The sequence below is a fragment of the Pongo abelii genome, chromosome 20 (assembly GCF_028885655.2).
Source record: "Pongo abelii isolate AG06213 chromosome 20, NHGRI_mPonAbe1-v2.0_pri, whole genome shotgun sequence".
Lineage (NCBI taxonomy): Eukaryota > Metazoa > Chordata > Mammalia > Primates > Hominidae > Pongo > Pongo abelii.
This window is the reverse complement of record NC_072005.2, coordinates 10,285,851-10,302,491: the sequence shown is the minus strand read 5'-3', so window position 1 is coordinate 10,302,491 and position 16,641 is coordinate 10,285,851. Positions and strand designations below refer to the sequence as shown.

Here is a 16,641-nt window from a genome sequence, read left to right as displayed (position 1 = left end):
TTCCCTTCATTCACAACAAGGCTGGCTCCTCCTGTCTTGTGGCCTGAGCTTTCTCCTAAATGAGTGTCCCCCCTACTCCATCCTGGGCCACATCCTGGGCGTTCCTTGTCACTCGCCTTAATATTCGAATTCCATAACTCATCACTTGCTGAATTTCTTTTTTATTTTTTTGAGACGGAGTCTTGCTCTGTCACCCTGGCTAGAGTGCAGTGGCATGATCTCGGCTCACTGCAACCGCTGCCTCCCAGGTTTAAGTGATTCTCCTGCCTCAGCCTCCCAAGTAGCTGGGATTACAGACATATGCTGCCACCAGACCCAGCTAATTTTTGTGTTTTTAGTAGAGACGGGGTTACACCATGTTGGCCAGCCTGGTCTCAAACTCCTGACCTCAAGTGATCCACCTGCCTTCGTCTCCCAAAGGGCTGGGATTACAGGCATGAGCCACTGCTCCTGGCCTATTTAGTTTTTTTTTTTTTTTTTTTTTTGAGACAAAGTCTCGCTCTGTTGCCCAGGCTGGAGTACAGAGGTGTGATCTCGGCTCACTGCAACCTCCATTTCCTAGGTTCAACAAATTCTTTTGCTTCAGCCTCCCGAGTAGCTGGGATTACAGGTGCCCACCAACACGCCTGGCTAACTTTTGTATTTTTCTTTTTCTTTTCAAGACGGAGTCTCTGTGGCCCAGGCTGGAGTGCAGTGGTGCAATCTTGTCTCACTGCAACCTCCACCTCCCAGGTTCAAGTGATTCTCCTGCCTCAGCCTCCCAAGTAGCTGGGACTACAGGTGCGTGTCACCACACACAGCTAATTTTTTTTGTTTTTAGTAGAGACAGGGTTTCACCGTGTTAGCCAGGATGGTCTCCATCTTTTGACCTCATTTTCTGCCTTCCTCAGCCTCCCAAAGTGCTGGGATTACAGGCGTGACCAAACGCACCCGGCCAACTTTTGTATTTTTATTTTACTTTTTATTTTATTTGTGTAAATTTTTGTGATGTAGTCTCACTCTGTCGCCCAGGCTGGAGTGCAGTGGTGCAATCTCGGCTCACTGCAACCTCCATTTCCCAGATTCAAGCAATTCTCTTGCCTCAGCCTCCCAGGTAGCTGAGATTACAGGTACCCACCACCACATCTAGATAATTTTTGTATTTTTAGTAGAGATGAGGTTTTACCATGTTGCCCTGGCAGGTCTAGAACTCCTGACCTCAGGTGATCCGCCCGCCTTGGCCTCCAAAAAGCGTGAGCCACTGTGCCCGGCAGAGCTTATCTTTGATTACGGATTTCTTCTGGGGAATAGCTTAGTTTGTGGTTTTGTTTTTCAAAACTCTGCTTCAGCAAAGATGTGGGGAAAGAAAAAAAGGGCTACGGAAACTCTTCTGATTCCAGTTATGGTGATGGAAGAGCCACCGGGAAACCCTGCCGGAAGAATGGGTCAGATTGATAATCTGAGTGGTCCCAGTCCTCCTCCAATGGCTGATGGATGAGGAAGGTAAATATCTCTTCTAAGAAGCAGACAACTGCACACACACATTCATAGCAGAAGGAAACCATCAAAAAGTAGAGGGAAGGTGGGGTGCAGTGGCTCACCCCTGTAATCCCAGCCCTTTGAGAGACCGAGGTGGGAAGATCACTTGAGGTCAGGAGTTCAAGACCAGCCTGGGCAACACAGTGAGAGCCTGTTTCTACAAAAAACAAAATAAGTAATCCCAGCACTTTGGGAGGCCGAGGCAGGCGGATCACAAGGTCAGGAGATCGAGACCATCCTGGCTAACAAAGTGAAACCCCGTCTCTACTAAAAATACAAAAATTAGCCGGGCGTGGTGGCAGGCGCCTGTAGTCCCAGCTACTCGGGAGGCTGAGGCAGGAGAATGGCGTGGACCCAGGAGGCGGAGTGCAGTGAGCTGAGACCATGCCACTGCACTCCAGCCTGGGTGACAGAGCGAGACTCCATCTCAAAATAGATAAATAAATAAATAAATAAATAAATAAATAAATAAATAAATAAATTTAAGGCCGTGTGCAGTGGCTCACACCTGTAATCCCAGCACTTTGGGAAGCCAAGGCAGGAGAATCACCTGAGGTCAGGAGTTCGAGACCAGCCTGGCCAACATGGTGAAACCCTGTCTCTAGTAAAAATACAAAAATTAGCCAGGTGTGGGGACGCCCGCCTGTAATCCCAGCTACTTGGGAAGCTGAGGCAGGAGAATTGCTCGAACCTGGGAAGTAGAGGTTGCAGTGAGCCAAAATCACGCCACTGGACTCCAACCTGGGCAACAGAGTGAGACTCTGTCTCAAAAATATAAATAAAATTTAAAAAGTGGAGGGCTGACCATGCTGGACAAGCAGATAAAATGTGTATGTCTAAACAACAGTTGCTGACCAGGCACCTGTCATCCCAGCACTTCGGGAGGCCGAGGTGGGTGGATCACTTGAGGTCAGGAGTTTGAGACTGGCCTGCCCAAACTGGTGAAACCTCATCTTTAGTAAAAATACAAAAATTAGCTGGGCATGGAGGCACAAGCCTGTAATCTCAGCTACTCAGGAGGCTGAGGCATGAGAATCTCTTGAACCCGGAAGGTGGAGGTGGCAGAGGGCTGAGATCATGCCACTGCACTCCAGTCTGGGCAACAGAGCGAGATCCGTCTTAAAAAAGTAAAACACAAGGACTGCTCTGTCTTCACAAATGAATGAGGTCATGCTGGGAATTCCCTCTGCAGGGATTGGACTGACCAACATGCAGTTCTGTAAATAAATGCATATTTATCTCATAATCATTTTTGTGTAGTTAAGCATTAACACAGTTTGTTTTTTTTTTGTTTTTTTTTTTGTTTTTGCGAGACGGAGTCTCGCTCTGTCGCCCAGGCCGGAGTGCAATGGCCCGATCTCAGCTCACTACAACCTCTGCCTCCCCGGTTCTTGCCATTCTCCTGCCTCAGCCTCCTGAGTAGCTGGGACTACAGGCACCCACCACCACGCCCAGCTAATTTTTTGTATTTTTTAGCAGAGACGGGATTTCTTTTTTTTTTTTTTTTTTTTTTTTGAGACGGAGTCTCTGTCGCCCAGGCTGGAGTGCAGTGGTGCGATCTCCGCTCACTGCAAGCTCTGCCTCCCGGGTTCACGCCATTCTCCTGTCTCAGCCTCCTGAGTAGCTGGGACTACAGGTGCCCACCACCACACCCGGCTAATTTTTGTGTATTTTTAGTAGAGACGAAGTTTCACCGTGTTAGCCAGGATGGTCTCGATTTCCTGACCTTGTGATCCACCCGCCACCCGCCTCGGCCTCCCAAAGTGCTGGGATTACAGGCGTGAGCTACCGCGCCCGGCCAGAGACAGGGTTTCACGTGTTAGCCAGGATGGTCTTAATCTCCTGACCGCGTGATCCACCCACCTCGGCCTCCCAAAGTGCTGGGATTACAGGTGTGGGCCACCGTGCCTGGCCAGCATTAACATAGTTTTAATAAATATTTTTTGGGGCCGGGCTCGGTGGCTCACGCCTGTAATCCCAGCACTTTGGGAGGTGGAGGCAGGCAGATCGTGAGGTCAGGAGTTTGAGATCAGCCTGACCAACATGGTGAAACCCCATCTCTACTAAAAATACAAAAATTAGCTGGACATGGGGACGCGCGCCTGTAATCCCAGCTACTCGGGAGGCTGAGGCAGGAGATTTGCTTGAACCGGGAGGCAGAGATTGCAGTGAGCCGAGATTGCACCACTGCACTCCAGCCTGGGCGACAGGGCGAGACTCTGTCTCAAAAAACAAAAACAAAACAAAACAAAAAAAGCTGTGTATTCAGTACTCTCAGTGTCACCTTTTCCAAATTTTGAAATACAGCTCCTTATTTATTTATTTAGAGATGGAGTCTTGCTCTGTCCCCCAGGCTGGAGTGCAAGTGGTATGATATCGCCTCACTGCAACCTCCACCTCCAGGGTTTAAGCGATTCTCCTGCCTCAGCCTCCCACAGCTGAGATTACAGGAATGCAGCACCACACCCGGCTAATTCTTTTGTATTTTTAGTAGAGATGGGGGTTTCACTATGTTGGTCAGGCTGGTCTTGAACTCTTGACCTCAAGTGTTCCACCTGCCTTGGCCCCCCAGAATGCTGGGATTACAGGCATGAGCCACCGCACCCAGCCTATGGCTCATTATTAATTCGTTCTCATTTGTAAATAAATATCTCATTGTATTTATTTCAGTAGTTTTGCAAAAAACAAAAACAAAAAGCTTTTTTTTTTAGATGTGCCGTGGCGCCATCTTGGCTCACTACAACCACCGCCTCCTGGGTTCAAGTGATTCTCCTGCCTCAGCCTCCCAAGTAGTTGCGACTACAGGCTTCTGACACCACACCTGGCTAATGTTTTTTTTTTTTTTTTTTTTTTTTGAGACGGAGTCTCACTCTGTCACCCAGGCTGGAGTGCAGTGGCATGATCTCAGCTCACTGCAAGCTCTGCCTCCCGGGTTCATGCCATTCTCCTGCCTCAGCCTCCCAAGTAGCTGGGACTACAGGCTCCCGCCACCACGCCTGGTTAATTTTTTTTTTGTATTTTTAGTAGAGACGGGGTTTCACCGTATTAGCCAGGAGGGTTTCGATCTCCTGACCTCGTGATCTGCCCGCCTCAGCCTCCCAAAGTGCTGAGATTATAGGCGTGAGCCACCGTGCCCAGCCATGCCTGGCTAATTTTTATATTTTTAGTAGAGATGGGGCTTCACCATATTGGCCAGGCTGGTCTTGAACTCCTGCCCTTGTGATCTACCTGCCTCGGCCTCCCAAAGTGCTGGGATTACAGGCGTGAGCCACTGCTCCCGTCCACAAAAAAGATTTTAAAAATAAGAAGGAGAGGGCCAGGCTTGGTGGTTCGTGTCTGTTATCTCAGCACCTTGGGAGGCTGAGGTGGGTGGATCACCTGAGGTTGGGAGTTTGAGACCAGCCTGACCAACATGGTGAAACCCCGTCTCTGCTAACAATACAAAATTAGCCAGGTATTGTGGCGCATGCTTGTAATCCCAGCTACTTGGGAGGCTGAGGCAGGAGAATCACCTGAACCCGGGAGGCGGAGGTTGAGATTAGCTGAGATTGCGCCATTGCACTCTAGTCTGGGCAAGAAGAGCAGAACTCCGTCTGAAAATAAATGAAAAAATAGGCCAGGTTCGGTGGCTCACGCTTGTAATCCCAGTACTTTGGGAGGCCAAAGCGGGTGGATCACCTGAGGTCACCAGCCTGGCCAATATGGCGAAACCCCGTCTCTACTAAAAACACAAAAATTAGCCAGGCATGGTGGTGGGCGCCTGTAATCCCAGCTACTCGGGAGGCTGAGGCGGGAGAGTCGCTTGAACCCAGGAGGCAGAAGTTGCAGTGAGCAGAGATCAAGCCACTACACTCCAGCCTGGGCAACAGAGCGCGACTCCGTCTAAAAAAAAAGACAAAGAAAAAAGAAAAAAATAAAAAGGAGAAAGTTAGACACAGAAACAGGCACATACCCACAGGAACAACATCATGTAAAGATGAAGGTGGAGACTGAAGCAGTGTGGCTACAAGCCAAGGAATGTCAAAGATTGTCAGCAAAGCAAACCGCCAGACACTAGGAGAGGGATCTGGAAAAGACTTTCCCTTAGAAGGAGCTAACCCTGTTCTTCATCTTGGACTTCCAGCCTCCAGAAACAGGACAGAATAAATTTCTGTTGACTAACCCCCCCAACCCCTGCAGTTTGTGGCACTCCTACGGCAGCCCTAACAAACTCATATACCCCACCTATTTAATTAATGAATTTATTCATTCATTCATTCATTATTTCTTTTTTCAAGACCCAGTCTTGCTCTGTCACCCAGGTTTGAGGGCAGTGGCGTGACCTCAGCTCACTGCAACCTCTGCCTCCCAGGTTCGAGCGATTCTCCTGCCTCAGCCTCCCAAGTAGCTGGGATTATAGGCATCCCCCCACCACATCCCGCCAATGTTTGTATTTTTAGTGGAGACGGGGTTTCACCATGTTGGCCAGGCTGGTCTTGAACTCCTGTCCTCTAGTGATCCGCCTGCCTTGGCCTCCCAAAGTGCTGGGATTACAGGCGTGAGCCACTGCTCCCGGCGTATTTTTTATAGAGATGAGGTCTTGCTGTGGTTGCCCAGGCTGGTCTCAAACTCCTGGCCACAGCCTTCCAAGTAGGTGAGACTGCAGGTACATGCCACCATGCCCAGCTATGCCAATTATTTTAAAGCATATTCTAGTCAGTGTATCATATTTTTCTTCTTTTCTTTTCTTTTTTTTTTTTTGAGACAGGGTCTTGATCTGTTGCCCAGGCTGGACTGCAGTGGGGTGATCTCAGCTTACTGCAGCCTCCACCCACAGGGCTCAAGTGATCCTCCAACCTCAGCCTCCAGAGTAGCTGGGACCACAGGCACACCACCATGCCTGGCTAATTCTATTTTTAGTAGAGATAGGGTCTCACTATGTTGCCCAGGCTGGTCTCAAACTCCTGTGCTCAAGCGATCTTCCCGCCTCAGCCTCCCAAAGTGCTGGGATTACAGGCATGAGCCACCAGGCCCGTCTGTATCATTTTTTTCTGATGCCTGTTTTTATCCTCAATCTGGCTGAGGGATTCCGGTGTGGGGGAATACGTTCTGACCCATTTCTTTTGAAAATCTGTCTGGGCAGCAGTTGGTCTCACCATGTTTCCCGACAGGTATGATGCAGACTGAACCACATTTATACTCCTGGCTGCAACTTTCCAGGCTGGGCCAGGCACTGTCAGGCCAACAGCTGGGTGTTACTCTAGGCCTTGGTGCCCCCACAAGACTGGCAAGAGGAACAGTGGTGAGGCGGCATTTTCTGCTGAGCTTTGGCATGCCTCTGTTTTTTTTTTTTTTTTTTTTTTTGAGACAGTCTAGCTCTGTCGCCAGGCTGGAGTGCAGTGGCATGATCTCGGCTCACTGCAAGTTCCATCTCCCGAGTTCACGCCATTCTCCTGCCTCAGTCTCCTGAGTAGCTGGGACTACAGGCCCCCACCACCATGCCCGGCTAATTTTTTATATTTTTAGTGGAGATGGGGTTTCACCGTGTTAGCCAGGGTGGTCTTGATCTCCTGACCTCGTGATCCGCCCGCCTCGGCCTCCCAAAGTGCTGGGATTACAGGCCTGAGCCACCGCGTCCAGCCAACTGGTTTTAATAGCTTTTTCTTTTTTACTTAGTCAAATCTGCTGCTTCAAGGATCAAAGTCTATGTCCACTGAGGGTGTTTGGAGAACGTGTTGCCATCTCTGAAGGCAATCTCAAGAGAGGCATTCCAGAGAGGTTTTCAGCCAGGGGTGGCCCAGCAGGTAGGGAGGGTTGTGTGGCTGCTTAGCCTGGCCAGGCCCACACAGGCAGAAGGCAGTCCTGATTGACTTTATTTATTTATTTATTTATTTATTTATTTAAGATGGAGTCTTGCTCTGTCGCCCAGGCTGGAGCGCAGTGGCGCTATCTTGGCTCACTGCAACCTCTGCCTCCTGGGTTCAAGCGATTCTCCCACCTCAGCTTCCCAAGTAGCTGGGATTACAGGTGCCCGCCACCACTCCTGGCTTGGCCAGGCTAGTCTCGAACTCCTGACTTCCGGTGACCCACCTAACTCAGCCTCCCAAAGTTCTGGGATTATAGGCGTGGGCCACCGCACCCAGCTGGCTGACTTTAAATAAATCGATCATATTGTCTATATTATAGTCTGTTATGGCTGTTAAGAAAAATTAACTTGGCTGGCAAACAACCTCAGCAAACTCAACAATTGGGATACTGGGGTTTTTTTTAAGACAGTGTCTTGCTCTGTCACCCAGGCTGGAGTGTGGTGGCTCAATATCAGCTCACTGCAACCTCTGCTTCCTGAGCTCAGGTGATCCTCCCACCCCAGCCTCCCAAGTAGCTGGGACCACAGGTGGACGCCACCACGCCCACTTAATTTTTATTTTTTTTTTGCAGAGATGGGGTTTCACCATGTTGCCCAGGCTGGTCTGGAAGCTCTGGGCTCAAGCGATCCTCCCATCTTGACCTCCCAAAGTGCTAGGGTTACAGGTGCGAGTCACCACGCCCAGCTGGTGTTTTTAAACATGTGCTTATCTGCTCACTTACAGAGAGACATTTACTTTTCTGACTGTGCTTACAGGAAGTCACTCTGAAAACTCAGGTGTACACATGACACCTACTTATACAATAAAGCACACACTCTCAGGCTGCATGAAGTACTGTCGCAGACAGGACTGCAAACCCTCTCAGGGGTGAGAATGGCTGGCAGCAGTGCTCAGGAGAGGGATGTGACAGGAGTCAGCTCCTAGGAAGTGCTGGCGCCCACGCACCTGTGAGCTCCTGGAGTCTGACTCACCAGGTAAGTGAATTCTTGTAATTTCCACAAACAGCCCTGGGGTTCCCCTAAACCAGACTGTGAGCCTCTTGAGACGGCGGATCCCCAGCAGTGCCCAGAACCTGGGAAGGAGCCCAACGTGCCCAATGTAATTATTAAAAATGACACTGAGAAGTTATCTTTCTCCTCCTTGATTCAAAAATACAATTTATTTTAAAAACAAAAAGAGAGAATGGATGCAGAAGCCCGTCTGGGTTCTCCGTGGAGTCGCCCCTTCCCAATGGCAATGGCCACTCCCTGTGGCCTCAGCTTCCTCCCTCGAATGAAGGGGTCCAGGTGACACCTTCCTCGAAGGGTGGGCGTGGGCCTGAGGCTCCCAAGTCGGCCAGGGGCTCGGCCTGGCTCAGAAGAGGTGCTTCACATCAAGAGTGGTACGGGGTGGCCGCCGGGCCCTGGGTAGCATGGGGTGGGGGTCGGGGGAAGTCGCTGTAGGGCAGGCTGAAGGGGTAGAGGGGTCTGTAACGCGAGTCCTGCCAGAGCAGCTTGTCCTCCAGGAAGGCGACGGTGGGCAGCGTCAGGACCAGCGTCTGGTGCTTGAGCATGCTGTGCACATTTAGACCTGGGGACGGGGTGGGGGACGGTCAGGCCGGGGCGGCCTCTCTCCTCACCCCACCCACACTGGAGTCCCTTTGTGCTTACAGAGACCCTCACTGTGGTCTAGTGTGACTTTGCGAGCCCAGCAGCCCGGGGCCAGACCCTGCCTGGCCGCTTGTTGCCTGTAAGCCTCTGGCCAAGGAGCTGCTCCTAGCTCATCACCTGCTGACCGAGCCAGGCTCAGTCCTGTGCCTGGCTGGGACTCCTGGCTCCCATTCCGGTGGGGGAGACCCAGGGCAAATGATGGGAGGGCAGGGAGGTGATGGGGCAGGTCGTGCAGGGCCTGACGTGCCACCCTGAGGACTTGGGCTTTCATCCTGAGAGAGGTGGGGAAGCCAGTGAGGGGCGTGGGTTGAGGGACAGGACTTGACTTAGGCTCATGTCGCCATCTTGTGGCTGTGGAAGGAACAGACTGTGGCTGTGACAGAGGTGACCTTGGAGCTTTTTTTTTTTTTTTTTTTTTTTGAGACAAGAGTCTCGCTCTCTCCCCAGGTATGGGTGCAGTGGTGCGATCATGACTCACTGCAGTCTCGGCCCCCTGAGCTCAAGCTATCCGCCTGGCTCAGCCCCCTGAGTAGCTGGGACTACAGGTGCACATCGCCACGCCTGACTTTTTTATTTTTAGTACAGATGGGAGCCTCACTATATTGCCCAGACTGCCTTGGCCTCCCAAAGTACTGGGATCACAAGCGTGAGCCACCATCCCCGGCCAAGCACTTCTTTAGGAAAGATTATTGCTTTGGGCAAGCTGAGGGTTGGGTCCAGAAGCATGGTCACTGCCTAAGGCCACTCAGCGACCAGATGCTGGATTTGAACCGCTGTGATTCTAACAGCGGAGCCTGCACGTGCACACTCTAGGGGCCTGGGCCCTTTGCTCACCAACAGCCGGGATCAAGTTGAAGGTCTTGAGCCTAGAGGTGGCCTCCACGATGCTCTGTGGCATCTCCTCGTGTGTTCTGTAAGAGAGGCCAGGGAGCGGGGGTTGAACCCTCAGAGTACGGAGCTCAGGGCCCCCTGCCCCTGCTCTGCCCTGTGCCCTCACAAGTCCACGAGGAGCACGGAGTCCCCCCAGCGGCGGTAGTGCGCCAGCTCTGTCAGGTACTGTGGGTCTCCAGTGGGCAGCTCTAGGGAGTCCATGATGTGCAGGTCGTCCTGGTGGAAGGAAAGGATGGTTTGAACCCTGGGTCCAGAGCAGCCCCACCTCTAGCAGCTGTCTGGGTCCCCCCATGGCTGTACCTGGGCCAGCTTGACGGTCAGTGCCATTTTGAGGCCCAGGGCCCGCACCTTCATGGGCAGCATGTAGTAGTAACTTGTGGGGCCCCGGGGGCCATGGGCAACACCTCCTGCAGGGACAGAAGCGTGTGAGCAGGTAGGGGCCACTGCAGAGCCTGGAGGTCAGCAATCTGCTGCAGTGGCTGGCATGGAGTGATGAGAGAGGGGGCGCTGCCAGGAACAAGGCAGAGAGGGTGGGGCCTCAGGAGAGGCTGGATCAGGGACGACATGGGACCAGTGACTTTGCTTCACTGGGCTTCAGTTTTCCCAGCTGTCACACTCTGAGACAGGGCTGGCGAAGGTGGCTCACACCAGCACTTTGGGAGGCTGAGGACGGAGGATTACTTGAGCCCAGGAGCTCAAGGCTGCAGTGAGCTATGATTGCGCCACTGCACTACAGCCTGGGCAACAGAGCGATATCTTGTCTCAAAAGCAAACAATAAAAAAACCAAACCACTTTGAGATCGGACAGTTCCCGCCTCATAGGACACCATGAGTTATGGTGTGGATTCCGTAGAGTGGCTAGAGTGTGAACTTAACTCAAGCACAGCTGTTAATACTGAAATTATCAGGAGGTTCGAACTTTCAGGTCGAGCGGAAGAGGAAGGCATCAGGCACACGCTCCGGTGGAGCAAGCAGTATGATCTGGGAGCAACAACAATCGGGGAGACCCCTGCAAGCACCACGTGTTGATGTCCGCCCTCGCCTGGGCCTTGGAAATGCAGCAGAGAAGACAACAGACATGGTCCCTGCCCTCATGCCATTCACATTCCGGCAGGGCAGAAAAGAGGCTCAGCTGTAGAAGAAATCAGGGTAGCCCCGGGGGATGTGGAAGGAAAGGAGATCAAGGGGGGCTTCCTGGAGGAGGTGTGGCCCAGAACCCTGAAAGGTGAGGAGAGCTGGCCAGGTAAACAGGTGACGGGGTGGCTGGCACCACCCTGAGTCATCTTGTTAACATTCAAGAAAATAAAAAGTTAAAAACAAACCAACAACTACAACCAAAAAAAAAAAAAGAGTCATCTCTGCCTGGTCAGAGAGGGAAAGGAGGGGATGAGGGGGAAAGGTGTGCAGCCACCAGAGTCCACAATGACAAGATCAGGAGTTCAGGTTCCACGCAAAGGCCGAGGTCAGGAGTTCAGGTTCCACGATTTAGAAGAGCTCTCTGGGTGCTGTGGGAAGTGTGCGTCAGGAGAGGGTGACAGGAGGTGGGGGTCAAGAGGGGCTGTGGCCACAGGTTGAAGGGACAGGGCATGTGAGAGAGAGTGGATGGCTCCCAGATCTCTGTCCCCTTATATGGGTAGTGAGGTCCAAGGGCCTCAGTTCCGATGTCACCAGCCCAGGTGGTCCCATGAGGTGGAGGGAACAGGGCTGACACAATACCACGCCAGATGTGCGCAGCTGTGTGTGAGTAAACACCCAGGCCCTTCTCTGGCCCTCCCACCCCTCCCCGCCCCTTCCACCCTGTCCCGTTACCTCCTCGCCAGAGTGGAGAGCGGATGCTGCCATGCCGGGCCCGCCCCGTGCCCTTCTGTGGCCAAGGCTTCCGGCCACCGCCCCGCACCTCGGCCCTCGTCTTGGTCTTGGCATAGCTCTGGAGGCACAAAGTGAGGAGGAGGTCAGGTCCACGAGGCAGATGTCAGGGAGCCGGGCAGATCAGTCCTGCCATGGGGAAGTCAGGCAGGAGGCACCATAATGAGGGGCTCTCTCTGGCCAAGCACAGAGCACTTGGGGAGCGAGGGGGAGGGTAAAGAAGTCAGAGCTCCTGCCCCATGCCAGCCTCACAAAGGCAGGGGCCCTGCTGCCGGGCACGCAGGGGGTGCTGGGTATTTTCTGAACTATTGATTTTTTTTTTGAGACAGTCTCACTCTATCACCCAGGCTGTGGAGTGCAAGTGGTGTGACCTTGGCTCACTGCAACCTCTGATTCCTAGATTCAAGTGATTCTCCTGCCTCAGCCTCCCTAGTAGCTGAGATTACGGGTGCCCGTCACCATGCCCGGCTAATTTTTTTTTTGAGATGGAGTCTCGCTCTGTTGCCCACGTTGGAGTGGCACGATCTCAGCTCACTGCAAACTCCGCCTCCCGGGTTCAAGCAATTCTCCCGTCTCAGCCTCCAGAGTAGCTGGGACTATAGGCGCCCGCTACCACGCCCAACTAATATTTGCATTTTTAGTAGAGATGGGGTTTCACCATATTGGTCAGGCTGGTCTCGACCTCCTGACCTCGTGATCCGCCCGCCTCGGCCTCCCAAAGTACTGGGATTACAGGCGTGAGCCACCGCACCTGGGCCCAGCTAATTTTTTGTATTTTCAGTAGAGATGGGGTTTTGCCACGTTGACTAGGCTGGTCTGGAACTCCTGGCCTCAGGTGATCCACCTGCCTTGGCCTCCCAAAGTGCTGAGATTACAGGTGTGAGCCACTGTGCCGGCCTATTTTTTGAACAATTTTAATGTGGTTGTAGCTGCAAGGAGGGCGGGCCATGGGAAATGACGCAGACAGGGAGAATCAGGAAAGAGGAGCAGGGCAAGGAAATCAGGAAGAACTCGGAATAGCAGACTGATGACTTTATTCCTAGGGTGATGTGGAGCCAGGGAAGGTGTGAGCAGGGAGAGGAATGGCCGGACCTCTGGGGTGGATGGATAAGACCCCAACTGGTAATGGATTCTTCAACGTTCTTGGCATAAAACCCAGACTCCTCCCCACTGCTCCCACTGGCCTCTATGGCAACACTCGGTTCCTTGTGGTCCCTGCCCCGGGGCCTTTGCACACACCATTCCTGTTATCTCCACCCTAGCCCCACTGCCTCCTTGATCTGGTTAGCTTCTACAGTAGACCCAAGGTTGAAAGTCCCATTTTCTGGGACATGCTCATAATTACACATTACGTATGACCATCTGACTCACCTTCACTTCTCCCACGACACTGACCTTCATTAGAATAGGGACTTTGCCTATCTTTTTTTGGGAGTTGTGGGGGAAGGGGTAGAGACTGGGTCTTGCTGTTTCCCAGGCTGGTCTTTCCTGGCCCCAAGCAACCCACCCACCTCAGCCTCCAGTGCTGGGATTACAGGCCTGAGCCACTTGCACCCAGCCCGACCTTGCCTGTTTTGTCCTTGTGGTCCCTGCTATATCCTCTCACCCACCACAATGACCACATCAGTGAGTGATCAGAAAACAACTAAAAATGAGCTGGGCACGGTGGCTCACGCCTGTAATCCCAGCACTTTGGGAGGCCAAGGCAGGTAGGTTCCTTGAGGTCAGGAGTTTGAGACCAGCCTGGCCAACATGGTGAAACTCCGTCTCTACTAAAAATACAAAAATTAGCCTGCATGGTGGTGCACACCTGTAATCCCAGCTACTCAGGAAGCAGAGGCAGGAGAATCGCTTGAACCCAGGAAGCGGAGGTTGCAGTGAACCAAGATCACGCCACTGCACTCCAGCCTGGGTGACAGAGTGAGACTCCATCTCCATCTCAAAAACAACAAAAAAAGAGAACTAAAAATGGACCCATCGGTGAATGGTTCAGGAGACAGATGAGGCCCCAGCCAAGCAGTCCAGAGAAAACCCAGCAATGGGCTTCCTCTGGGTCCTATCCCCAACCTCCCCAGGAAGCTCTTTCCTGCCACCTTGCTCCATTTAGGCACTCACAATTCTCTTGAAGTTCTTCTGCCACATGGCAACCTGGTGCAGGATGTCCAGCCTGCGGGGAGGAAGGATACATGAGAAGCCCAACTCTGCTTCAAATGCTCCCACCCCACTATAGGAAAACCCAGGATTCTCCCTTCTGCCTCCAGGGCCCTGTTCGATTTGCCTCTGCCCCTCACTGACCCCATCTTGAAATCCTGCCTCAGGGCCTTGGCACTTGCTGTTCCCTCTGCCTGAAACACTCTTCTCCTGGATGGTTCCTTCTCAGCCTACAGGTGTCAGCTCCAATAACTGCTGAGGTACCTCCTAAAGAAAGAACCACCCTGACCAGATGCAGTGGCTCATGCCTGGAATTCTGGCACTTTGGGAGGCCAAGGCAGGTGGATCACTTGAGGCCAGGAGTAAGACCAGCCTGGGCAACATGGCAAAGCGATGTCTCTCCAAAATATACAAAGATTAGCTGGGCATGGTGGTACATGTCTGTCATTCCGGCTACTCGGGAGGCTGAGGCATGAGAATTACTAGAACCCAGGAGGCGGAGGTTGAAGTGAGCTGAGAGCGTGCCATTGCACTCCAGCCTGGGCGACAAGAGCGAAACTTCGTCTCAAAAAAAAAAAAAAAAAGCCACCCCTTCTTCCTTGTTTTTCCTACCATTACTTTTTTCCTGCTATTACACTTCACTTATTGCCACCTTCTTCAGGGACTGGTTTGCCTCTCTAGTTCTATACCATTCCACACAGTCACATACTCAACATCTGAAACATGGCCAGTGCCCCATGCTACAGTGGGATTTCGACATAGTTTTAAATACAGGTTAAATACACTATTGAAATCAGTTTCACCTGTTTTTTTTTTTTTTTTTTTTTTTTTTGAGATGGAGTCTGTCTCTGTCACCCAGGCTGTAGTGCAGTGGTATAATCACGGCTCACTGCAACCTCCACCCCGGGTGCAAGCGAGTCTCATGCCTCAGCCTCCTGAGTAGCTGGGACTACAGGCTTGCACTACGACGTCCAGCTAATTTTTGTATTTTTAGTAGAGATGGGGGTTTCACTATGTTGGCCAGGCTGATCTCCAACTCCTGGCTTCAAGTGATCCACCCGCCTCGGCCTCCCAATGTGCTGGGATTACAGATGTAAGCCACAGTACGTGGCCCCTACATTTTCTTTTCTTTCTTTTTTTTTTTTTTTGAGACGGAGTGTTGCCCAGGATGCAGTGCAGTGGCACGATCTCGGCTCACTGCAAGCTCCGCCTCCCGGGTTCACACCATTCTCCTGCCTCAGCCTCCCGAGTAGCTGGGACTACAGGTGCCCGCCACCACGCCCAGCTAATTTTTTTTGTATTTTTAGTAGAGACGGGGTTTCACCATATTAGCCAGGATGGGCTCGATCTCCTGACCTCGTGATCCGCCCGCCTTGGCTTCCCAAAGTGCTGGGATTACAGGCGTGAGCCACCGCGCCCAGAGTGGCCCCTACATTTTCTTAGAGATGTTATGAACAGCAGGGTAACTAAAATGCAAACAGCCTCTTCCAGGCACCTAGGAATGGTTTAGTCTCTTTAGTGCTCTTATTTGCAAAAACCAGTTAACAAAGGTTATCAACATTTCTACAGAACTTATTATGTGCCAGAATTAAGTCATTTACTCATCACAGCAACCTCCCGACCGCTGACAAAATAGGGACAATGAGGGACAAGAGGGAAAGGCAGGATTTGAACCTAATCAGTCGGGCTCCAGAATTCTGTCTCCCTAACCCTTAGATGATGTCACCTCTCAGGCTTCAATCTCACACAGCGCTACAGCAGGGGAAACTGTCATCGTTCCCCTTTGACAGGTGGAGAAACAGAGGCTGTAGAAATTCAGCACTTTCCCAAGAGTACAAGCCCAAAGTCATCCTGACTCCTGAAATCCCGCTCTTCATCCCTCTGCCACTCAGTTTACCATTACAGCCCTCGCTCACCTGGGCGCGATGGCGAAAACATCGGGGTGCAGGTCGGCCAGGCCCACGCGCTCCTGCTCGAAGCCCCGCAGGGACTCGACCCAGGCCTGCACTGGGCGTCGATGAGCGGGTACCGGGAGCTCGACTTTGCGCAGCACGGGCTCCGGGAGACCTGGAGCGATTGCGGGGGTCAGGGGTTAGGGTCAAGGGTCAGACCTCTCTGTCGCCGCCCTTCCTGGAGCCACCCCGATTGCCTTACCCTCGTTCGCCACCTGCTCCGGGTTCTCGGTCGGACGCGCTGCCTCTTCCGCCAGCGAACTCAGGCCCTGCAAGGGGTGGGCGAAAGTGAGAGACGACCCCGGGACACCCCCAAATTTCATCCTTTGACCACGCCTACAGCCCCTGGGCCTCACCTGGCAGCCCGTAGGCCGAAGCCAGGCCCGCGCCCCGGCCCGGACCAACTGCAGCATCGCCGCGCAGCCTCCCACGCCGCGGGAGGTCAAGGCCACTGGAGCCTCGCGAGGCGCCGATGGATGACGTTACGCACGCGACGCCGCCCGACCCGCCGCGACTCCGCGCTGGAAAGTGGGGTGTGCAAAACCGAAGATGGAGGGGGTCCGACCCGGCGTGCCCAGACCTCCACCCCAGGACTAATCCCCAGACCCAATTTTCACTCCTGCCTCAAGGACCCTCCGCAACACTGGGGAACGCGACCTCACAGCAAGAAGCCCCAACTTCCGTAGGCCTAGCCTACTTTGGGTCCCGCCTCCGACGAGCCGGTGCAGGAATTTAGCCAATGAGACCTCTCTGGCCCAGTTCAGCCAA

At 52.7% G+C, this 16,641-nt stretch overlaps 1 protein-coding gene and 1 long non-coding RNA gene across 3 annotated transcripts in view; one reads left to right on the top strand and one right to left on the bottom strand.

The window, feature by feature from the left end:
- Positions 1-11,220, top strand: part of LOC129051873 (uncharacterized) — a 13,012-nt gene extending 1,792 nt beyond the window's left edge. Inside the window, exons 2-6 of one of the 2 annotated variants that reach the window (XR_008516393.1) lie at positions 663-780; positions 1,380-1,482; positions 7,174-7,301; positions 8,120-8,338; positions 10,830-11,220. This is a non-coding gene — a long non-coding RNA (uncharacterized LOC129051873). Of the gene's footprint in view, positions 1-662; positions 781-1,222; positions 1,483-7,173; positions 7,302-8,119; positions 8,339-10,829 lie in introns of those variants that run through there. The other variant, XR_010138418.1, reaches the window with a different exon arrangement.
- On the bottom strand, positions 8,505-16,641 carry MRPL4 (mitochondrial ribosomal protein L4). The gene is made up of 9 exons (XM_002828648.5): positions 16,230-16,641; positions 16,076-16,142; positions 15,838-15,988; positions 13,886-13,937; positions 11,714-11,831; positions 10,205-10,311; positions 10,011-10,120; positions 9,848-9,924; positions 8,505-8,933 (listed from the first exon to the last, which is right to left on the bottom strand). The coding sequence occupies exons 1-9, from the start codon at positions 16,284-16,286 to the stop codon at positions 8,737-8,739; spliced, it is 936 nt and encodes a 311-aa protein (XP_002828694.1). The 5' UTR covers positions 16,287-16,641; the 3' UTR covers positions 8,505-8,736.